This window comes from Trachypithecus francoisi, unplaced genomic scaffold (genome assembly GCF_009764315.1).
Source record: "Trachypithecus francoisi isolate TF-2019V2 unplaced genomic scaffold, Tfra_2.0 Lachesis_group1, whole genome shotgun sequence".
In the NCBI taxonomy this organism is placed as follows: Eukaryota; Metazoa; Chordata; class Mammalia; order Primates; family Cercopithecidae; genus Trachypithecus; species Trachypithecus francoisi.
In genome coordinates this window covers 102,367,412-102,391,845 of record NW_022681454.1, presented here as the reverse complement: position 1 = coordinate 102,391,845, position 24,434 = coordinate 102,367,412, and the positions used below count along the sequence as shown (strand labels likewise).

The following is a 24,434-nucleotide window of genomic DNA, read 5'->3' as shown; positions in this document are numbered from 1 at the left end:
TGGCTCCTCGTCATGTTCATTTAGGTCATTATACTATTTCAAACACTCAGCATGGCATTCAGTACCACATTTCATGATGTGACCCTTGCCTATCCCACTGGCCTCATTTCCAATCACATTCATAAGTATAGCAGCTAATTGCAATTCTTAGAAATACACGAGAGTCCAGGAAATGGCATATTTGGGGGCCTTGAAAAGAGAAGAACTTGCCAAAATTTATACTATTTGTAGGTGAAATCTAGTAGAGATAATTTCTTGGGCTTGTCTTCCTAGCTTCAGGACAGCAACAGAGGAATAAAAAAGTCCAATCTGAGACTCCTTATGAAAACATCCAGGGAGGCAACTTAAGAAGGCCTGTATAGAAATTTACACTCTTTCCGCTCTTATGTAAATAATCAGGTCAAAACGACTAAGACTGGTAGCCTTATTTTGTGACCAAATAAAAACATCGTTCTATGAAAAAAAAAAAAAGAAATACACTCGAGTGTCTCCACACTTTCACATGGAATGCCATTTTCCCCCTTGTCTGCTACACTAATATCTAGACAGGCTTCACCTGTTAGTTTGACCATTATCACCCCCAAGATTTTCACCCCTCATGCTGAGTTTGTACCCTCTTCAGTGCTTTCATACGCCTTTGTGCATACTTCTATCATAAATTATATGTATATACAGGTTTACTTTTAAATATATATATCTTACACCATATTTTCAGAGTTGTTTTTCTTATCTAGCTCCCTCACTAGACTTTGAGCTCTTTAAATGCACAGCACCTGCTCTGAAGTAGTGTACAGTCTCCTGACAAAGACAGACATGACAGGTGTACAAGGTGTTAAAAGAATAAAGAAGAAGGAATTTCTCTGCAGGGAGGCAGGAATAGGAAAGATACGAGGAAAAACTTTCAAGAGGAAATGTGAGCTGAATTTTAAAGGATAAGTAGAAATTCACCACGGGAATGGGTGAAGGACCTTTGACTCAGACTGAGCAGCATAAGAAAAGCCAACAGGCATGAAGCAGCAGAAGTCTGGAAATGCAAGGGCAGTCTACTGCGAATGGGCCCACAACAAGAAACAGTCCTCCACAGATAAGGCAATGTCAGCCTGAAAAGGCTTCTACTCAAATAATCAAGATTCTACCCATAGTTGTGAACAGCCGATGGTCTGTAGGCAGTAGATGGCACAATCAGATTACCTTTATATGTTTTCAAGCACATCAATTGATTTCTTTTTAGAACCGTAAGCAAGAGAGATCTATGATATGTAATAAGGTCATAAGGTAGGGAGACAAATACATTCATTTTTTCATTAAACTGTTTCCTGAAAACCACAATATGTTTATTAAGATTACACCTTGTTCATCTTTTTTTTAAAATCCCTTTTATTAATAAATAGAAATGACTAGCTCTTACACCTTCAGAAGTGTACTGAACTGAACTGGACGAGGCATTGCAGAAGCTGTTACACTGGTGTAAAGATGTATAAGACAGAGTCTCCACCTTCATGAAACTAATAGTCTAGCAGAACAAATAATATAGATCCATAAATAACCACAATATAGGGCAATGTGAGATATGCTTCATGCAGGTGTTATATGTAGAGGAAGTACAGAAGATTTGCTGCTGTGAAAATCCGGAAAGCAGACTGGAGAAAAGTGGCATTTAGGCTAGGACTTGAGGCAGGGCTCATTTTTAATACATTGTATTAGGACAGAATACAAACTTAAAAAATAAATGTGCTTGGCTGGGTACAGTGGCCCACGCCTATAATCTCAGTACTTCGGAAGGCCGAGGTGGGTGGATTGCTTGAGCTCAGGAGTTCAAGACCAGCCTGGGCAATATGGCAAAACCCTGTCTCTACTGAAAAAAAAAAAAGCCCCAAAATTATATGGGCATGGTGGTGCATGCCTATAATCCCAGCCACTTGGGTGGCTGAGGCAGGAGAGTCCACTGAACCCGGCAGGCAGAGGCTGCAGGGAGCTGAGATCGCACCACCGCACTCCAACCTAGGTGACAGAGTGAGACTATGTCTCCAAAAAAAAAAAAAAAAGTACTCATTCATTATTAACAATGACTCACTTTTAGTCAAACATTTTCTTATAGTTAGGAGTTGTGGTGAGGTAAACCAAAAAAAGGCAACCAAAAGAGGGAAAAAAAGAAAATATGTTTGTAGAGGATGACTTTTTTTCAGCCCTTGATATAAACAAATGTTGAATTATTAGTTGCTTACAATTGCAGGCCAAAATGGTAAACTGGAAAGATTTTTTTTCAAGAACGTAAAACTATTAGATAACATTTCAGCAGATGTGGATTTTTACCTATCCCACATTCTTCTTCTAAGGTTTAAAGCTGTTCCTCCATGGAGATACTTGTGGCAATAATCAATGTTGACTGAAATTGACGAAGGAAAAGGAAGGAAGGTTTGAGTAGGAGAATAGTGGAAAGAAATAAAATCATAGCCTGTGTTCTGTTCAGATCTCACCCTGCAATCCAAGCACATATCAAATCTCTCTACTTCAAAGTCTCACAAGCACTTCAAACTGAACACATCCAAAATTGAAATCATTATCTGCACCTTCTCCTGTGTTCTCTAGCTCACCAAATGATGTCCCAGAGACTTGGGAGTCATCTTGATTACATCTTCTTCACCTTTCACGACCAGCATTACAGATACTGCGGCCACCATGTGACTGAATGCGAATGTGAATGTGAATATAAGCCAGTTGCTGAGTCAAATGCTTTGGGTTTCCTCATTTGATCCTCATAAAAAATCCTGAACTGTTATCTATATTTTATCAAAAAAGAAGCTGTAGCTCAGACTGTTAAGTTTCTCAAAAACACAATTTGTGGTGGCAGCAAGTCTGTCTGCCAAGCCCATGTGCCCCACCGCTGCCCTAACACTGTGTGCCTGTCCATCCTTTTTTTATTTTTTTTAAGTATTTTTCAATCCCTCTCCTTCTCTTTGTTCCCACCACCACTACTTAAAATGAAGCCTAATTTCTCACCAGGTTGACTTCCTACAGGTCCCAGGCATTTGCACTAAAGGAACTGAGCCCCACAGGGAAATGAAGCACATGCTTCTTCCAAATGGGCCAGCTACTGAAGAGGTCACAGCTGATAGACTCCTCGCAGCAATGCAGACCTACTGAGTTTTCAACCAACTCTTATATATCCATGTCTCCTGTGAAACACTGACAACTACATGAATTTCAAAAAATGTTAAAACACTCCAAGCAAAATTAAATTCACCTGAGTGCTAGATCTGATCCATTAGCACCAGGTATCCTCTGAAATATTATGTAATTTATCTGCCTAAAATCTTTACAGTGTTCCTCTACAATTTTGTGATTAAGGCAAATGTGTTTAATATGATATCAAAAGCCTTCCAGGAGTCAGCCCTTTCCTACTTCTCCCACTGCATCTCTCATCAGATGCCCTTCATACATATATCCCACATATGCTGGGTTGAGATTCTTACAGTTCTCGGAATGTGCTCCTCCCTCTGGCTCCTGAGTTTTAAATGCATTTTTCTGTGTGCCCAGGATACTCTTCACATGACTGATTTATCCCTTGGGATTCAGCTGGGCCATCACCACTCCATCACTGCTGGTCTGGGCTACTGCCCCCTAAGACATGTTCTCACAGAATCCTATACCAAAACATGCCTCTTATTCAGTATTGCCTTCCTCTGTGGGCTTTCAGTACTGATTGTGAGTGACGTGAATGCCTAGAGCTTCATTTTACTGGGATGATATCTGCAGTAGTTGGTCCTGGATCATGCAGGTAATAGCTGGCTCTCTCTCTCCATTCTCTCTCTCTCTATATATATATAATATATTATAATAATATATAAATAATATATTTATATATTAATATTTAAATATATTATTATATACTTATATATTATATTAATTATATTTATTATAAATATATTATTATATATAATACATAAATAATATATATTATATATTATATTATATATAATACATAATATATATATTATATATTATATTATATATAATACATAAATAATATATAATATATATTATAATCTGTATTATATATACATAAGATAATACATAATATATATTTATATATATATATATAGAGAGAGAGAGAGAGAGAGAGAATGGAGAGAGCCAGCTATTACCTGCATGATCCAGGACCAACTACTGCAGATATCATCCCAGTAAAATGAAGCTCTAGGCATTCACATCACTCACTATCAGTCTATACTGATACTATAGATAGATAGATAGATAGATAGATAGATAGATAGATAGATACTATATATATGGTATCAACTGAATACCATTGAGTCCATGAAGTCTTCCTTGATCCTCCTCAGCAGAAAATGATTCTTTCCCTGAACTCCCTCAAATCTTTATCCCTAACTTACTCCTATTTAAGAATCATAGAAGGAATAAGAGCCAATCATCTTACTAAATTGAGCTGCTTGAAAGTAAGGGTCCCTGTTGTATTCACCTTTGTATCTTCCCAGCACCTAACTTAGCTCTTTACCTCTAGTAAGCTCTCGAATAATTACCAGATAAATCACAGGAACTCTAAATGCTAACGTTCCACAAATCAATTCCATCTCCCTTCAATTCATTTCCCAAGTGCAAACACTGTTAGATAACCACAACTGTTCCACTCGGAGGTTTACGGATGGATATTATTAGAGAAATGGGAAAAAACAATTCAGAAGCACAGACAGCTATCCCATGAAAGTTTTTATTTTAGAAATGAATAACTGAATACTTTTTCTACTTCCAATTGATTATTTCCAAAAGATGATTATGGCAAACAAAACCATTTGATAACATGCTATACTATCTGTCCTAAGATGGGTCTTAGAAAAACTCGGCTCAGAATTCTCCATTTGTATTGTATATATTGAGCACACACTAATAATAGCAAACATCTGTCAAGAACTGTGGAAGGCACCCTCCTTATAACCAGTAAGAATCTTGCAAAGTTAGATTTAAAGATTACAACATTGCAGCTCAGAAAAGTTAAAATGTCTAGTTTCTCACAGGTGGTAAGTCATAGGAACAGTTCCTGAACCCAGATGTTGGTGACCAAGCATACATTCTACTCTTTCGTTGGCATTGCCTCCCTAACATAAGCCATAGCTCTACTAGTCAATCTTATAATTGCTAGTAACTTTAAGATACATATGCTTTAAGTCTCCCCGAACAAAGGCATTTCTGGACTTTTATTTCCAGTACTATCAATTTTGTTCCCAAATATCTTCTTATTAAAATTCTGCCTTAAAAACATTTTTCATGACCTCTGATAGTTTGTTCAATCAGTTTAAAGAACATTGCCAGGCCGGGTGCAGTGGTTCATGCCTGTAACCCCAGCACTTTGGGAGGCCGAGGCCGGCAGATCACCTGAGGTCAGGAGTTCAAGACCAGCCTGGCCAACATGGCAAAACCCTATCTATCTCCACTAAAAATAAAAAATTAGCTAGGCATTGTGGTGGGCACCTGTAATCCAGCTACTCAGGAGCCTGAGGCAGGAGAATCGCTTGAACCTAAGAGGCAGAGTTTGCAGTGAGCCAAGATCATGCCAGTGCACTCCAGCTTGGGCAACAGAGCAAGACTCTGTCTCAAACAAACAAACAAAAAGAACATTGTCTTCTTAGAACCAATTCCATTAAACATTACGATTCCACATATTTCACCAAAGTTTTTCACTAAAGTGTCATAGGGTGATAAGTGACATCATTTACTGCCAAAAATATCTTAAACAAGGAACCCTTTATGTACCTAAAACAAGAGCATAAATGCCCATAGGTGCTATTATAACTGTTTACATATGTCATGCAATAAAAATATTTCTTACCTGAGTTGTTCCATGGAGAATTAACGAATATGAAATACAATTCCCTCAGGTTAATGATAGGCTGGTGTTAGTAATTTCATTTGGTGGACTTTGTTTTTATATTTGCTTCTTTAAGTATTAAAAACATAAACTGTCCTTTAGGTTAGAATGGAGGTCAATTTATTAGATTCATAAAACAAAAGAAAGGAATTATCAACTGAAAGGGAAAAGTTTAAAGTAATAACTGAATTAAAATTAACTTACTATAATTATGTATGGAATAAACACATCTCTAAGAAATATATAGTTTTCCTAAAGAGAAGCAACTCAAAAACACAACTAATGTTTTGTTTGTAGCTTTGTAAAATTATTTAGAAGGTATGCCTTTCAAGACATAGATTAGCCAAAATTATTTCAAGAAATATGTTCATCTAACCTTTGAGCTGGCACCTTATCCTGGCTATTCTCTGCCTTAAGACGTAGAAAGCTGCAAAACAAATGTCCAAAAAAAGAAATTCCAGATCTTTTCTCTGTAAGGAGGCTGGACTTGGGTATTTATCAACTTGTTACATTCCCGGAGACTTACACATATTCAACTTTCAGTGCTTTTCTGAAACAAAAAAAAATCTAGGACATGTTTAAAATAATAATATTTTAGTCACCATTTTGTTATAAAAAAACATTTCATAACAAAAATATTAACCAATAATTGAAGTTATGCTATTCTTCTATAGTCCAAATTCTAAATTAAAATATTTCAGACCTTTTATGATGCTGTACTTTCAAATCCAATTTTTCATTTCCAGAATATTAAGTTCTGATTCCTAGAGACAGTATCCTTTTATTTAAATGGGAGTTGGAAAACACATGTGAAAAAATTTAAACTTTTGATCAATTAGTAAGAAAGGCTAATAGTTTTAAAATTGATACATTTTTACTTACCTGTTTCTTACATACTGTATGTTCCCTTCTCTCTCCAACTTTGGGGAGGAAATATAAATTTTTTTCTTCCCTTCCACAGCATTTTCTTCTTGCATGGCTGCTTTGGTTGTCAATAGCAACAAGAATTACCATGAAAGCACAGCCATTTAATTTGAACATACATAATAACCCAGTTTGATGAAAGTACAGGGAAGAAACTTGAAACGGTACTAATAATGGTCAGTGTTTGATCAACCTAGAGATTTTAGAGGTAAAAATGGGATAATTTTATTTTCTCTTCTAATTAATGCCTTTAAAGGATTAACTAGCCACTGTAATTTATAATTATATATTTATTTGTATAATTTGTATAATTTAAAATTAGGTGAAGGGGGCCTTCTTTTGGGTAATACAAGAAGAAAAAAATTCTAAGTCTAATTTGACTTAATTGAAGCAATAATTTAACTATTGATCCAGAATGATTGCTATGTATTTTTAAATACACATATTACATTTGCTTGCTAGACTTTTTTTTTTCATATTGGTCAGGTTTCTACTGTTAATTTGAAAAGAACTCACCATATCTTGATGTTGACACACTCCTTAAATAGAATAATAAAATGGATCAGGTACAATCTAAGCAAACAGCTGAAATCAAAGTGTAAATAGCAAATTACATTCTGGATCACACATGTTATGACTATGGTTATATATGAAAAAGAAAAAATATAAAAGGATACCGTTTCTTTAATATTATTTAATTGCCAATTTTGAATCATCAAATTTATAAGGAAAAATACTTTATTGTAAGCAAAGGTAAAACAACTTAATAAAGAATAGCAAACATCACTATGTTCTAACTAGTTGTATTAGTACCAAATAGCCAAACAGTTTTGTATAGTTTATTTTATCCTTGTAGTATCTTAAGGTTGGGTCATATTTTTCCTACTTACCATAAGTTAGTCTTGAAATACCTAGATTTAGTAAGTTTTATGGTGTCAATATATAACTGACTTCAAGATAAAATTTTAGCCAATATCCTATATTTTTTAATTTGCATTTTAAAACTACACAAAACTGCATTTTATGTCAAAGCAATGTTAAATCTGGAATAGATTACTTCTAGGAAGTTTCTGGGATATATTGTCTATTGAAGGATAAGGAAATTTTTATACACAACCATCACAACAATTTTTATGAAAGTTGCCAGAAATAAATGCCCTACATATTTTTTTTTCAGTATAAACCCCACTAAAAGATTCACTAAAATAGGATTCATTCATAGCACATAATACTGAAAAATCTGTCTCATTTTCTCTTGATAATCTGTTGCTCTATAGCCATCATAAAATGGCCACAGTAGCAAATACAAGCAATATTTCAGCAAAGCTACTCAGCTAGCTTAGAACTCTAGAACTCTCTCTGGCAATTTGCCTAAGAACCCTTGCTTCAGTTCATATGAAGGTTCTTTACTTTACTATATGTGGTTGAAATTAATAAGCACTCTGATGATTTTATGAAACTGTGACTCATAAACCAGAGAAACTAAACTATTTGGGGATTATGTTTCTTGCTTGCTAAACACAGTTTTATGGGTTTGGAGCCAGTCCTGAACTTTGGACAGTGTTAGGAAAACCCAGGATAAGAAACCTTAAAGAACTGAGCCTTTTTCTTTTTTTTTAATCCAAAGGTATGCCCATCTTCTAATGTATAGTTTCATTTACTGTAAAGAATTATAAAATGTCTAAATATTAGGCCAAGTATAAACTTTGGAAAAGAAATAATAAAATGCTACAGGCTAAGACTGCTGATGCGGTTACCACATGACTCAGACTGGAGGCATACAGCCCCTAAAGCAAGCAGCACAGCATGACACATGCACTTTGTTAAAGGTGATAAATGCCAGGTGCATGCATAAAAGGGAAAGGTCCTCCCTGACACAATGTACTTCTGCCTCCCAACCTTAATCATCACCTAGAAAAAGCAATAGCTCTAAAAAGGTCTCCATACCCCAATCTTAATTTTCATGCTATATTTTTCATTGTCAAAAACATTGATATTAGCCTGCAAACTCTTCACAGACAACTACCTAACTCTGTACATTTATAACACCAACATCCAAGACAACAACAGACCCTATGGACAACAAATTAAGTAGCAATGTGGATGATCCCAACTTTCAGTACACTAGTTTAGAACTATTAAAGATATAAAAAAATTCTTCACACCTCAACACAAGATTTAAGAACACAACATTTAGCAAACCTACACATTATTTCTTCATAATTTTATACTTTTCTCCCAAAAGGCAATTGTTTCAAAAATCACTTCTGCCTTAGTTAGGAAATGAAACTATACATCAGAATGTCTTAATTCTTGGCCATACATAGACACCAAGACGCAATCTTTTAATTCTTCAGTGATGTAAAAACTCAACTCAAGAGACAAGGGACCCTGAAACCACCATTATCTATGTCAAACATCATAAAATATTTCTATAATCATGTAAACTTGAAATAATCTATTACCATAGTTAGTATACACAATGTAAAATCAACTCTAAACACCCAAATACACTAAAAAATATAAATAAATATAAACTGTGATTTGTGTTTTTCTATTATCAATGGCTTTGTTATTTGTTGGTATGTAAATATTTTGCAGATAATTACCAAGTACCTATAAAATCTTAACACAAAAATAAAATAGAGGCACTAAACACTTTGGAACATTATTTTGGTGGGAAGTTTATGTTTGGAAAGTCCATACATGGAGTTTCTGAAATTCAGCAACACAAACCTTTGACCACTTAGGGGCTTTCCTTAGAAACTGAATTTAAGAACTTTGATTTATGAAAATAAAGCTAGTCCAGGCACGGTGGTTCACGCCTGTAATGCCAGCACTTTGGGAGGCTGAGGCGGGCAGATCACGAGGTCAGGAGATCGAGACCATCCTGGCTAACATGGTAAAACCCCGTCTCTGCTAAAAATGCAAAAAAATTAGTCAGGTGTGGTGGCAGGTGCCTGTAGTCCCAACTACTCGGGAGGCTGAGGCGGGAGAATCACTTGAACCCAGGAGGCAGAGGTGGCAGTGAGCTGAGATTGCACCACTGCACTCCAGCATGGGTGACAGAGGGAGACACCGTCTCAAAAAAAAAAAAAAAAAAAAAAGGCAAAAGGTTTTCAAAAATCAACATGGTTTTAGGCAAAGTAAGCATAAATCCAAAATTCCTAGCTGTGTTTTCCTTTTGTGTATATTATCACAAATTTAAACTGTGATGACATATTTCCTAACATTTCAGAGTAAGTGAATAACATTTACAAAAGGCAACCCAAACCTTGTGATCTGATGATGTTATAGCAAAGTAATGTCAGTTCTGGAGAATTTATATTATTAATCTACAGAATGGTTAAAAAGATATTGATCAAATGAAGTGTTTGGTTTTAAAATTTAGTTAAATCTTGACTCTCAACATGCAAATAACCCATGCCAAATCCTTATTCTCAAATTTGCACTCCCTTGGCATCTAGTAACTACCAAAGCTAACGTATGGCAGAAAATGAAGGCTTCTAATAAAATATGATCAGAATAAAACTGTCTGTTCTCCAAAACAACAACTATATTCTAAAGCTAAGAAATCACTTTGATTATTCATATCTCTTTCCTCCCATCAGAGTTAAGAATAACAGGTTGATTTAACAGTATTTCAGCAGGCTAAGTTTAAACTAAAATTCTTCAGAAAATTTGTAAAATAATATAGAATGAAAAAATAGATGTCACTATTTTACCACACATCATAATGTTTTTTCATGTCTGGCCTGTAATATACTCCTTCATTCTGGCTTTATTAGAAATTTTGTTAGGAATTCTATTATGGCCATAACTGTGTCTTTAATTATGTATCAGTAGCAATAAAATCAGAAAACTTAAAAAGAAGTCTTAGTGAATTAAAATAAAAAGTTTATTTGTATTTGATATTACTTAATTATTTACCTTATAACATACCAATTTTTAAATAACTGGTGTATTTTGCACCCCAATTTGCCCTGGCATGTTCCCAAGGATGTACCGTCAATATGCTACTAGTATTTTTCAATGGTTGTAGTTGGTGATTGATATCACTTCGAATTTTTTTCAAGCCAAATTATCTTGGCTACATTTTACTATCTTTGAGGACTGATCATTTGTTTGTTCCCGTGAAGACAGAAAACCTTGACTCTGGCAGTGCTAACTTTGTCAGCTCGCCGCCACGTTGATATAGGGTGACAATTCAGACAGGCAGATTCTTGGTTCACGCTAGTCTCTGCAGAAAAGGCATTTGAAGACCTTCTTTTTGTTACTCCCAAGGAGATGCGAACCTTACTGGACTGCTACCCTCTCAGAATATCATTGAGTCATCTTTTTTAAAATCACGATTTGCTTTTTTTTGAGAGAGAAATTATCCTACGGCATATGTGCATCAGGATTTCAGGTTCTATTGCCTAGGGCTTCAAGAGTACATGAGAATCAGACCTTCCACACACCCCAGTGAAAAGATGACTTAGGTTTGGGTATGGGATGTTGATATGCAGAGTATTGCCTACAGACTCTGCTTTGAGTCTAAGCAACTTATATAAATAAACCCTTATAAATCCAGGTGAATTAAGAAAACAGTTGAGGTTACTTTGATTCCCTGGAACACCTATAGCAATCAGGAACTTTGGGGAAACAAGCACTGGTCAGGGATTCTGTTGTTTCTGGGCTCACTGGTCCACATCCATGTATTGGCATCAGTAGGGTAAATGATGCCTGGGAACAATGTTCATGCCTTTCCTCTTTATTCCAAGCCACACTTGGCATGGAAATGAGTAAGTGTATAGCAAAATGGTGATGAATTTATATATTGCTATCCAATGGATACAAAATTGTTTTTAAAAAATCTCCCACTACTTTCTTTGCAGATCCTCCTTATACTGGAGCCTAGGTGGGGCCCTATCCATGCTCTATTCACAATGTCTCTGGATATCAACTCCATCAGTTGATTACTGATCTTCAAAATATATAGACTTAAAAAAGAAAGAAAAAATGAACTGGCCTTTAATCTGTTAAATAACACAGGGAACTTCAGAACACTGTTAGTGATTCTAACCTGAAATGATCTTGTCTATTCTGGAGCTGTCCATCCAAAGCCCTATACACTTCACCCATCACAGCTAGATATTCTGGGCTGGATCCAGCTGAACTGTCAGAAAGTTATGTACATAATGCTTCTTAAACTATGTATAGAACAGCTTTCCATGAACTGTACTTTTAGAGTAAGGTCCTCATCTTATGTTGACGGATATTCTATGAAACAGCTTTTCAAAAACCACCACTGGCTTGATGATAGGAATGTTGCTGTGGCCCCTTCCATTCCATCATTCACTCCCACTCTGCAAAGGGCCACGTGAAAGTCTTCCTTCAGAACTACATGAAGGAAAACCGTAATTCCTGCCAAATAACTGGTTTGCTTTTTCCCTAACAAAGGACACAAATTAAATCAGCAACAACATCTTTTACCTTTGGCTACCAGAAGCTAATAACCAAATTGTAGTATGTATATGGGATCCTATGGCTTACATATCTGCATTTGAAAAACCCTCCACCTAATATTTCTATTTTACTCCCATTTTCCTCCATGTAGCCCCTATTTCCTTATTTAATTGTATGAATTCCTGGAAGCCACTTTATATACTTTCCCAAACAAGACAGGGCATAAACAAATAGAAATAAATCAATTTATTTTTTAAGGTATCATCTAAGGAACCAAAAATAGAAGGTGATTGAACAGAAAGTTTCTACTCTGTAATATTATATTTAACATAAGAAAATTTGTAACAATAAAATGAAAGCTCTTCAATTATTATACTAATACAGAAATCAAATGTCTTTAGATATGTCCTCCATATCTAAAGGTACACAACAGTGATGATGATATATGCAGATACTGATTGCAGCATGTTATATAAAAACAAAATATTGAAAACCACTCAAAGGTACATAAATAGGGGGTTTTTAAGTTAATTATGGTACATTCGTTCATGTAATGGCATACTGTATAGCCATTTAAAAGAACGAGTCAGGTTTAAATAACTGATGAGGACTGCTTTCCAAAATGTAGTGTTACATGAAAAAAAATCAAGATATAGAATTGTTTGTACTTCATGCCATCATTATTGTAAAAGGGAAATTTTGCCAATGGTAAGAAATCTCTACAAGGATCAATAGGAAACAGTGGTAGCCTGTTGGAAGGTGGAACTAGGTGTCAGGAAAACAGCAAAGTTAGAAATACGTACCTTCACTGCCGTCTTGCTCTTAGTATGTGTCTTTTAATTTTTCACCTAACCATGCATTTCTTGCTTTTTTAAAAGGAGACAATTTAAGTATATCATTGGAATAAAGATTAGAATAACTAATAGAAAATATATGCCCCTATGGTTTTAAGGACACTACAAAAAGTATTTTGGTACAAAAATGTCTTAATATTTCCTGAAAATATTTTTATCATAAAAGGTGTCCCCAAAATGGTATTCAGATCTCAGAATTCTACATATTCCTCCTTAATAGGTCATGATTCTAGAAACAAACAAAAAAAAGCCCATACTATATACATAGGTATAAACATTATGGCTAATGGCTGGGCCTGGTGTCTCACGCCTGTAATCCCAGCACTTTGGGAGGCCAAGGTGGGTGGATTACCTGAAGTCAGGAGTTCAAGACCAGCCAGACCAACATGATGAAATCCTGTCTCTAAAAATACAAAAATTAGCTAGGTGTGGTGGTGCACACCTGTAATCCCAGCTACTCGAGAGAGAGTGAGGCAGAATTGCTTGAACCCAGGAGGCGCAGGTTGCAGTGAGCTGAGATCCTGCCACTGCACTCCAGCCTGGGCGACAGAGTGAGACCCCGCCTCAAAGGAAAAAAAAAAAATTATGGCTAAACTACAAAGATAATAAAATATCAATGAATTAAGTAATTCCTAAAGGAATGTGTGGATCTTTCTTACAAGTATATGATAGGCAGGAAGCCATTGGGAGACCCTGGCAAATGGACATAACTCACTCCATTCTCCTATCTTCAGCCCATTGCCTCTGCTCTGATGGGAAACAGATGATAAATGGCAGCAGATGGACATTCACTGAGCTGTCAGAGGGATTTCTTGGGAAAGAAAAGGGATCAGAGAATCCTAAAATCAAGGAAAGATCAGACTCTGGATATGGGATTGTTGGAGCCTTTGGGTCAGCATTGCCATTCAGGCTTTCCCCTTAAACTATCTTCTCTACTGAGTAAGAAGCCATTGGGCAATTGATAAAAAATTACAAATGTATCTGCCATTTGACCACACATAAAAACGTATTCTGCAGAAACGCTGAGAACACGCAAAACAACATTTTTAACATATGTTCAAAGTTTTTTTTTATAATTGCTTGTGTGAGCAAAAGATTAGAATCAACACAAATGTTCATCAGTAAGAGACTTGCTAATAAATTACAGTATAGCCATACAATGGAATGCTGAGTCCATAAAAAAGTAAGAAGGCAGCCAGGCAAGATGGCTCATGCTTATAATCCCAGCACTTTGGGAGGCTGACGTGGGCAGATCATTTGAGCTCAGAGCTTGAGACCAGCCTGAGCAACATGGCAAAACTCAGTCTCTACAAAAAATACAAAAATGATCCAGGTGTGGTGGCTCATGCCTGTGGTCCCAGCTACTTGGGAGGCTGACGTGGGAGGATGGCTTGAGCCCAGGAGGTAAGGGCTCCAGTGAGCCAAGATTGTGCCACTGTACTCCAACCTGGGAGACAGAGCAAGACCCTGTCTCAAAAAAAAAAAAAGTAAGGAAGTCTATAAAGAAAACCTTTCAACAGGTACAGTTAAGAAAAAGCGGCCGGGCGCGGTGGCTCAAGCCCGTAATCCCAGCACTTTGGGAGGCCGAGACGGGCGGATCACGAGGTCAGGAGATCGAGACCATCCTGGCTAACATGGTGAAACCCCGTCTCTACTAAAAATACAAAAAAACTAGCTGGGCGACGTGGCGGGCGCCTGTAGTCCCAGCTACTCGGGAGGCTGAGGCAGGAGAATGGCGTGAACCCGGGAGGCGGAGCTTGCAGTGAGCTGAGATCGGCCACTGCACTCCAGCCTGGGCGGCAGAGCGAGACTCCGTCTCAAAAAAAAAAAAAAAAAGAAAAAGAAAAAGCAGCAACATACAAAGCAGTGTATAGAGTATGCTTTCATTTGCACAAAACAAGTAGGTGGTAGGGGAGAGATCTATTGCAATTTACCCATAAGTAGGTAAAATATTTTTAAAAGTATACCAAAAACTGATCATGCTTGTCGCTCTGAGGAGGGCTATTTGAGGAAATGAATACATTTTCTCCTACAAAATAAATTAATATTTTCCAAAGATTGGTGGAGAAATTTAAAACACTGCAGAAAATCAATGGGAAAGGGGCAAGAGTGTCTGCATGTCACAGTGGGGGGCAATAATGAGGGTTAGGCCATCAGAATCCCTCTCCCTTGCCCTTCCATTTCCCCCGCGATGAAGACCCATCCCTGTGATGCATATCTTCCCTTAGCCACTGAAAGACACTGCATAGAATCACTGAGCATCACTAATTATCATCTGGAAAGCATGCAGTGGACTGAACTAACTCAAAATGCAAAGAACATGAATTCTATAGATAAAAAGCAACAAAAAGAAATGCTGGAAGTTACACTTGTTACAGGAGGTGAGGGAGAAGCCACCTACATTTTTGAAAGCTTACCAAAAATTTCCACAAAGCAAACACAGTGTTGTTTCTGGCACCAGAAGTGCCTTCTTGGTCCCAGTGTGTATATGTGTGGGCAACTTCAAGCAGTATATCCCTGTGGCAGGTATTTGAGGACAGATCTAGTTGCTGAACTGGCAGAGAGGAGAGTGCTTCCCTTTAGTTGGCCTGGCCTTCTAGCTTAAAAAGTACTAAAATTTCTAATCCATAAAGGTTAAGACCTGGCCAGATTAAGCTTATGAAGGCATCTCAGGAAATCAGTAGATCTTAATAGTATTACATAAGATCAGTTCTAATTGGGGAAAAGAATAAAAGAGCAAAGCACTTTCTTTGAAACTTAACTTTGAAGACTACACATACTAACAAATTACCTGTTTGAAAAGGTCAAGATTCTTCAACGCTGATCGTACTTTGGAATCTGCATTCCAAGACCACTTGAAGTTACCCCAAGGTACATGATGTTCTTAAACAACCTTTCAAGGAAAGTAGCAGTTAAATATTCTTAATCAAAAACTTCACTTCCTAAGGATTTGTGGATTCAAGTTTAGTGTTGCAAGTAATCATAAAATTACCCATTGCTTTGCTTTTATTCCTACCCCCTCCCCCCCAAAAAAAACCCACCAGATTCTGCATTCTTACCTCAAAATTAGAGGAGGAAACTAATACACCAAGGACAATGAAGTGTACTTTGCTCCATTAGGCTGACCCCAGAATTCTGCTAGCAATCTTCAATATAGATGTAAACAGCACAATCCCCACCCCTTTTGAGAGCCCCTGTTGCTTCTTGGGTGCATACAGGTATAAAAATTGCTTTTTTTTTTTTTTTTTTGAGACGGAGTCTTGCTCTGTCGCCCAGGCTGGAGTGCGGTGGTGCGATCTCGGCTCACTGCAAGCTCCGCCTCTCGGGTTCACGCCATTCTCCTGCCTCAGCCTCCCCAGTAGCTGGGACTACAGGCGCCCACCATCACGCCCAGCTAATTTTTTGTATTTTTAGTAGAGATGGGGTTTCACCGTGTAAGCCAGGATGGTCTTGATCTCCTGACCTTGTGATCCACCCGCCTCGGCCTCCCAAAGTGCTGGGATTACAGGGGTGAGCTACGGCGCCCGGCCTAAAAATTGCTTTACATTTTAAATACTAATTCATGTTCAATGGAAGCTGTCATAGTTGTTGATCTCAAATACAAAGGCATTTACTAGTATAACCTCTCTGTGGAGAGAACACTATGTGTGGTCTTCAAAACAAATTGTAACGTTCTAACCGCTCTAATTTTCTCTTGATTATTTTAAAGAGAGTATTCAAAATCCAAATAATCAAAGAAGTATTCAAAATCCAAATAATCAAAGAGATATATAATCTATATAGTTTTGTGATTATGGATAGGAAGTTAATGACCAGTATAGGGAGCAAAAATAAATCATGTTCCATTTATAAGACTGAGTATCTTAACCCAGATAGGAGTAAGAAATGAAATGCAAAATTTAAATATTTTATTTACTAAATCAAAATTCTCTCCTCAAAACTAGTAGCCATTTCATTTGAAACGCAGAAATAAATAATTCAATAATTTTTCATCATTTCCAATATCCATAATCATTAGCCAGTAATATGTTATACAACTAAAATTACTTGACCACTCCAAAATAGCTTCAGAATGAATTACTGTATCTCAGTCCCTATGTTTCACTAACCTGTAAGCTTATCTAAAGCCAATAAGAATCCAAAATTTTCACTTTACATGGAAGAGACAGCAGGAAATGAGGTTCAGAGCTAACTAAGCAATGCCAAGCTGTAGGTGTAGGTTTCACGTCTTTCCAAAATCTCCAGCAGAAACATAAGAAAACATCTCAGTTTTCCCTGTTCTTAAGGATAAATGATATAAAACCATCCTAATTCACATTATTTCCTTCAGAAACCACAAGTTGCTCAATAACAGCCAAAGAACTCAGAAACAGAATAGTTCTGTTAAAACTTGGAAGTGGTTGTATTTTGAGTTTTTCTTCACAATTCTATAAAATGCTTTCAACAAAAATGCTATTGTCATAAGTCACATATACAGTCAAATCTCTGAGTAAACAGAAGGACAACTATACAAAAATACAATATTTGCACCCTATATAGTTTTTCTACATTAAGGAAGTTTTCAGATGCAGTTTAGAGCTTCAACATACCTTAGGAATACGCTTGTGTAATAAGAAAACTGTAGCTGAGAAATGTTAAACAGCTATTCAGGTACAAAAGTCAGAGCTTGAACTCAGTTATCCTAAATTATCTAGTGCTTTTGGTTAACAATTGCTTCCACAGCATACACAGCTTTTAAAGATGAAATATACAACCCTGAAAAATCTTTATTACAGAGGTCTCCACTTGGTAGAAGGAGAGAAATAACAACATAATTAAAACATGCCATCAAGATGACAAAAAAATTACAGAGCAAGAAACACATTTTGTGACAAACCTCGGAGTGATTTCAGATGCTGTGTGCTGTAAATATGCAATCATCAGTGTGTGAACATATTAAAAATTTTTCACCTGACAATAAACAGCCACATCAATAGTCAATAAAAGCAAAGCCCATGACAGTGAGAAAATCAAATGTTGAATTTTCAATATGCTAGAGACCTGTTTAAGAGTCAAGAACACAAAACAAAGAATCAAAAAAAAAAAAAAAAAAAAAAGAAGCCAAGGGTATGACCTACAAAAGAACTATGAATACACAACCTGCCTATTTCTGGAGCGGGTCATGCTTTCCCCAGCAGGCAGGAATGTTGGGATAGAATGTTGGGTAGTACAGGCAGGAAGCAGCAGGACAGTTTCTATGCCCATTTGAGTAGCATCACTGATCCTTCCTTCCTCAGTCTTAGAGGGAAGGATGTAAAGTTTCCCAGCTATATCTGGCTCTGGTTAGACATAGTGAGCCAGAAGGAGAGGTTTACCAGCTTTAGCATCCTGCAACATTAGTCGGTTTCTCCAAACAAGTCCATGAATAGGAAGATAGCAAGTAAAAATGAAGGGCAGCACGTTTTGTACAGATATGTGTATTTGACTCACATGAAAATTAAGTTAAACATCTCACAAATGCTCAACCAAATGGAATAAACACTCACCAAAGGGTCACTTCACTAAGGCATAAGATCTGCTAAATAATATAATGAGGGTACCACCACCTTTCCCAACTACAAATACACCTTCTGTGGGATAAGTTGGGAAGATCTATGAAGTAATGGGAATAGTTTCTTTTTGGTTTGCTATGCTGTTTTGAAGGAAAATTCCAAAGTGAATCATTCAGAAAAGAAGAGAACCAGAGCACCTCTGATGAGGAAGGGAGAATATCCCTTCCTTATGGGAAAGAACTACGTGATTATCTAAAGGTCAAAAGGGCAAAAACATTTTTCACATTAAATTCTTTAGAAGTTATTTGGAATCTTTACGAGGAGTCATATTAGATCGAATTGTTATACAATAGCAAGGCATTTTCTTGAACAAACATAGTGACAAAACTTTTAATTTCATAAAGCCTTTCTTTAAAAAATAATCACGAGTTTTCAGAGATATTTCATTCCCTCTGAGCAGCCTCTTTTTGATTTGTTCTGCCGCTTTGAGGTGACTTCTCAGCCCACATTCCTCTACCTGTTTATATCAAAACAAAGACAGGCAGAACTCTGAACTGACAAGAGACATTTGGGCCATCTAAGATGCTAGAAAAATAAAATACACAGAAGGAAACATTCACCTTTGAGCTAATTTTTACAACCTTGCCAACTTCAATGTTAATGGTAAAGAACCATTTGTGCCTTTTTAATTGAAAGGAATTTTATTTCACTGTAACACAGAGAACCTTGGAACTACTTTGATTTTGGAAGCATAAACGTAAAAGGTGAAGCAAATGTTTGCCTACCTGCTATGTGTGAGCCACTGGGCTAGACCCTTTGTACAGTGGGTCAATTGCATTCTGTTAAAGGGAGATGGTGGTAACTCCAGTTTCCAGTAAACGAAAGAAGTAAGCAAAGCTGCTGTGCAATCACTGGTTAGTCTATTCAATATTGTTTTAAGGGAAGATGATCCAAAAAGAAGAATGGTGCCTGGTGGAATTTAGTCTTCTACAGTGTCAGAAGTATTTGCACAGCTGGAGATTGCAGGTATAGAACTACTCATTTTTCATTCAGGATGGTTATGTGTGGGTGTGTTGGGCCAACAGAAGGGTCCTTTCTTCACATTTTGGTTATTAGAGTCTGTTGGTTCTCAAATTCCATACCAGGTAGGCAAATATTCATTTGCTTCACCTTTCTATCCCCAACCAGAGATTGTGGTCTTTATGTGCAATTAGAGTAAATTTGTGACTGTCACTGTCCCTCTTTCACAAAATTAAGGAAGACATTGCGAGTATCCTCAAAAATTAAAGTAGCAGAGGGAACTCCTAATTTTCCTGAACTTAAATTTGCCTGACTCCTCACACTAGCAACCCTTCTCTAAGGCAGGCTTCTCCATTGCCAGCTCTAGCCTTTGTAACTACCCTTCTCTCTTCCTCTAAGCCCCTTCCTCACTAGCAATAAAATATATACCCCAATGTAGAACCCAACTTAGTTCCCATCATCTTACCAGAAGTGCCCTCCCACCCCCAGCACTCTAAGGATGCTCTGGAAATGTACTTAATCATTTGAAGACTATTTTTTTGCAGTAGGAGTGAGATACAATTTTAAGATCACAATAAAATACTGGGGACAAATTTCCTAAATTTCTCAAACTCTTTTGATGTAGCTCTAAACTTTACCATTAAAATATCCATTTGTGGTCATAGAAAAGGTGAAAATTACTTTTCTGATTTGGTACTTATTACATGAAGTTGGTTACTCAAAGAACTTACAAATAATATTGTTTCAGAAGCTTTGTTTCATTATACTGGGTGGTCCATTTAAAATACTGTCAATACAACCCCATTTCAAAAAAGGATTTACAAATGGGCCACTTTACACAACAGCTGTGGTGAGGATTATATAAGTACTCTAAGGTTCAGAGTTTATTTTGTGTAAATATGGTCTAGACTCACTATCTTACCCCCATCTCCTCGCCTGGAGAGAGAGAGAAAAAAAAAAGAAAAAGAAAAAAAAAAGGAATAAACCTGGTGAGAAAACAGGAAGGAGCTGCAGATTTTGAGGGAAAATGCTAAAATAAGCATTTAAGGTGCTTGTCATCTGTGAATGACAAAGCTGGGCCATAATACAGGTGGCTTAAGTTGAAAAGAAGCAAAATAAGGAGTCCGGACTTTACCTGAAAATCCCCAAGTCAGACCTGCAAGGCCAAGCCTTGCTCAGTAACGAGCCCTCTGATATGTGGGGTGAAGCCATGAACAAGGTGGAAAGCCCCACCTCCCAGGGAACTGAAGTCTCCAGGCTTGATACTCACGCTGACACTGTCCCCAGGACTGGCGAGCCCAGCCCCAGCAGCAGTCAATCCTCCCACCATAACGACATAGGCCAATCGACGACACTATTTGCCTGGGCCACCTACCAAACAAAAAGATTCAAAATAAATAAGGACACTTTTGAGAAGAAACGTAATTTCCTCTTTATTATTACTTTAGAAAAAATGTCAACCACACCCAACAATTTTCTACAAACTCTTTTATGCCTGCAGAAATTTAAGGTTAAAACACTTTCACAGAAATAGTTCTGCTATGATTTAATGTCAAATTTCAGACAGTTAAATACCCCATCCCCCAACACACAAGGGTAGGAGAAAAAAGGGGAGGGAAAGATGCTTTCTTAACTAGAAATAGCACCAGCTAACACCAACAATTCTCAAGGCTGCCACTCACAGGATAGTTTCTGAAGCTTGAAATAAAACAGAGTCCTCAAAGACCCACACCTGTTACTGTGGGGAAAGCCAGGTTTGACTGATTCACCATAAACTGAAAAGTATTAAATAAGACATGTCAAAGCAGAAAAAAAATTTCTGCCTCATAAAAAGGTGGATGGGGGGAGGAGCAGAAAGAAGGTTTCTCAAAAATCAAGTGTAACAGAGCTCTTTTTGAGACATAACTGTGGCAGAAACCAAAAAAACAAAAAAAGTACTAGAAAAAAAGTCTAAATAAAACCAAGGAGAGTTTAAAGTGTAGCTGATAACTCAAGTGTCCTTGTGGTTTGAAACTTGCTTAGATCAACAATTCATAGTATTTTCCTCTCTAATGTAAATAATGCCTAAAGAAAGTAAGTAATTTCAGGATACAGATTTATCCACCTGATTACACGTTGACACATTATTTGCTAAATTGTTTCCTTGTTTAGAGTCACACCTAAATGACTTTTTTCCTCTGGGTATCAACATTTTAATTGGCTGTTTTAGACATCTTTTTAAAGTTACAAAAAGCTATATGCATTCACATCATATGCATATCTTGTGATGGGTTTATTGTTGCAAATATGTGTGCAAGAAATGCATAACATACCCAAATGTGAGCACAGAATTGCTTTTAAAAATAAAATGAAAAGGTCTAGACTCTGGCTGCTATCACGTTTTCTTAAAGTCTCCTTATCTTTTCATTTCCCCTTTTCTTTTACCTGCCTTTTCTATCCCCAGCCCCAAAGCACAAAATAACCCCGAACTTTCTATTTCCTCCCACCAGGTAGTAAACAAGCAGCTGTGCTTTTTCTTGGCGCTCCACTGGTTCCCCTCCGTTCGCCTCCGGGTCCAAGAAAGCGAATCAATTGTGGAACTGATTCGTTCCAAGATTGTAGGTAAAACAGGTGCTGCATCTTTCTTTAGGACTAAGCAGGGACCTACACGGAGGGGTGGGGGCAGGGGTCGCTGAAGGAAGACGACTGGGCGGCGGTGTGCGCCAGAGTAAAACCTCTTCCCGCAGCAGCCATCTGCACTCGGGGCGAGCCTGGTCTGTAATTGCGCGGAGGTGAGGGGGACCGAGCACACCCTCCCGACAGAGCCAGTGTCTCTCACACACAGGAGCGGCCCCGGAGCGCGGGAGGACTGGCTGAGTGACAGCGGAGACGCGGCCCGAGGTTGTTGGAACCTGTCACGGCACGCCGTCGTCAGGCTCGCCCGGGTCTGAGGAGCAGCGCAGTGTGTGCGCTCTCACACACACATCCACACACTCATGCTCACACTCACGGAGCGCCTACCCTCCGTCCTCATTTTGAGCCTCCTTCCCTCAAGAAAACCAAATGGGGAGGCCCACAAATCTCCCCCGTAGCCCAGTTGCTGACTCGCGCCCACCCTCTGTGTGAGCGGCCCCGAGAGCCCCGAGCCGAGCCCGGACCTCCCCCCGGGGGCCTGGAAGCTTCCCCCAACTGAAGAGCCGTCTAGTTCAGGCGCGGGAGTTTCCCGGGTAAGGGATGTTCCGCGCGTCACCTCGGCGTAGGTGGCTCAACCGCGCCCTCCGAGCTAAGATCCGGGCTCGAGCCGCTCCTCTTCCCCATTCCTAATTCCCGAGCCAGGGCGAGTCGCCCTCGGGGGGCCGCGGCTGGGGTCCCAGACTCGCAGGGGCGCGCCCGCCCCGCTTCGGGCGGGCACTTGGAGCCCTGGACCGCTCTCCTCGCGCCACGCTGTGAGATGGCCCAACTTCTGGATGGGAGAGACGCCTCTCTGTCCGCGTAACCCCACGGGGAAACGTGACCCAAGACAGTGAGTGTGAAATTAGCGCGGGAAGGAGGAGAGGGATCATTGGGGCCCAGCTCACCTCCCGTCGAACTCGGCGGCCGCCTGCAGGTAGAGCGAGGACACCAGCACCAGCGCCAGGAGAAAATCCATGTTGGGCAGGGGGTCCTGGGGCGCGGTGCAGTGGCGCCCGAGGAACAGGTTGGGGTGGTGGGCGCCGATGGGAGGCGACCCTCTGAAAGTCTCGGGGAACCTCCAGCCCACGCCGCCCGGGCTACTGCTGCCACTCCCGGAGGGCAGCGGCGAGGCGTGCGGCCGGAGCAGGTCTGCTGCGCGGCGCTGGGAGCCCCCTCCCGCTCCCTACTAGCTAGGGGAGGCGCTGCAGGGGTAGCTGCGCCGCCCGCAGGGAGGGGCGCCAGGGGCGGGCAGGGGGTGCGCGTGCGCCCGACTCGCAGCCCTCCCAGCCCGGGGCGAAGGGTGAGCGCTCTCGGCTCCTCCCCGGGGGCCCAGCCGGGCAGGCAACTCCGGGGCAGGGGCGCTGAGGGAAGGCAGTGGCTCTTGGGGTTAGCCAAGCGGGGCGAGCCCCAGCTTGGGAGAAAAGTTGCAAACCCTCTCTGGGAGAGGGAAAGCAGGGTACCCAGCAGGAAAGAAGGAGTGGAGGAGGAAAGGAGCCCGAGGCGTAGGTGCAAGCTCCGCAGGTTCCGCCCGAACAGGTGGTGACTGCAGGGGCGAACAGTAGCTTTCACCAGAGGGCGGAGAAGACCTAGAGCAGAGAGGTTTATGGGGCTGGAGCTGAGCAGTGTCTGCATTTACTGAAACCACAGCACGACTTGGACAAATTAGCAAAGGCAAACTCTGGGAGTTTGCTTTTCCCGCAGAGTTGGCAAAGGCGTATTTTTTATTTTTTAACTAACCAAAAGAAATATTTGGCTCTCCAGTCGGGTTTTGAAGAAGAAATGAGCAGACTATTTCTATCTCTAACAGCTCAGCTCCCGAGCACATTAGGATAGGACTGCCCCTCTAGGGACCAGTGCCCGCCAGAGAGGAAGGGCTGCTACTGTCTATTAGTGTTGTGGTGCCTGATCTTGAGGGGATCACTTAGAAACCATTTTAAGTAATCATTGTTCAGTTGTTGCAGAGTAAAAAGTATTGTACTAAATAAAGGACTGTGTTCAAATGAAAACATGATTATCCTAAGATGTACATGAGTCCAGTCAAGTCACCCCTCTTCCCAACCTTACCTCGAAGGACAGCCTTGTGCAGTGATCATCTGTCATCTCCCATACCTCTCAATGTCC

General features: G+C 39.1%; 1 protein-coding gene across 8 annotated transcripts in view; it reads right to left on the bottom strand.

Moving 5' to 3' along the window:
- Positions 1 to 23,843, bottom strand: part of NPNT (nephronectin) — a 77,709-nt gene extending 53,866 nt beyond the window's left edge. The window contains exons 1-3 of one of the 8 annotated variants that reach the window (XM_033214921.1): positions 23,219 to 23,843; positions 20,932 to 21,032; positions 6,261 to 6,311 (exon numbers count right to left, since the gene is read on the bottom strand). In XM_033214921.1, the coding sequence (XP_033070812.1) occupies positions 6,261 to 6,311; positions 20,932 to 21,032; positions 23,219 to 23,289 (223 nt within the window). In that variant the 5' untranslated portion in view covers positions 23,290 to 23,843. The remainder of the gene's footprint in view (positions 1 to 6,260; positions 6,312 to 20,931; positions 21,033 to 23,218) is intronic. The other 7 variants (XM_033214922.1, XM_033214925.1, XM_033214926.1 and 4 more) reach the window with 7 other exon arrangements.
- Positions 23,844 to 24,434: the final 591 nt, after the last annotated feature.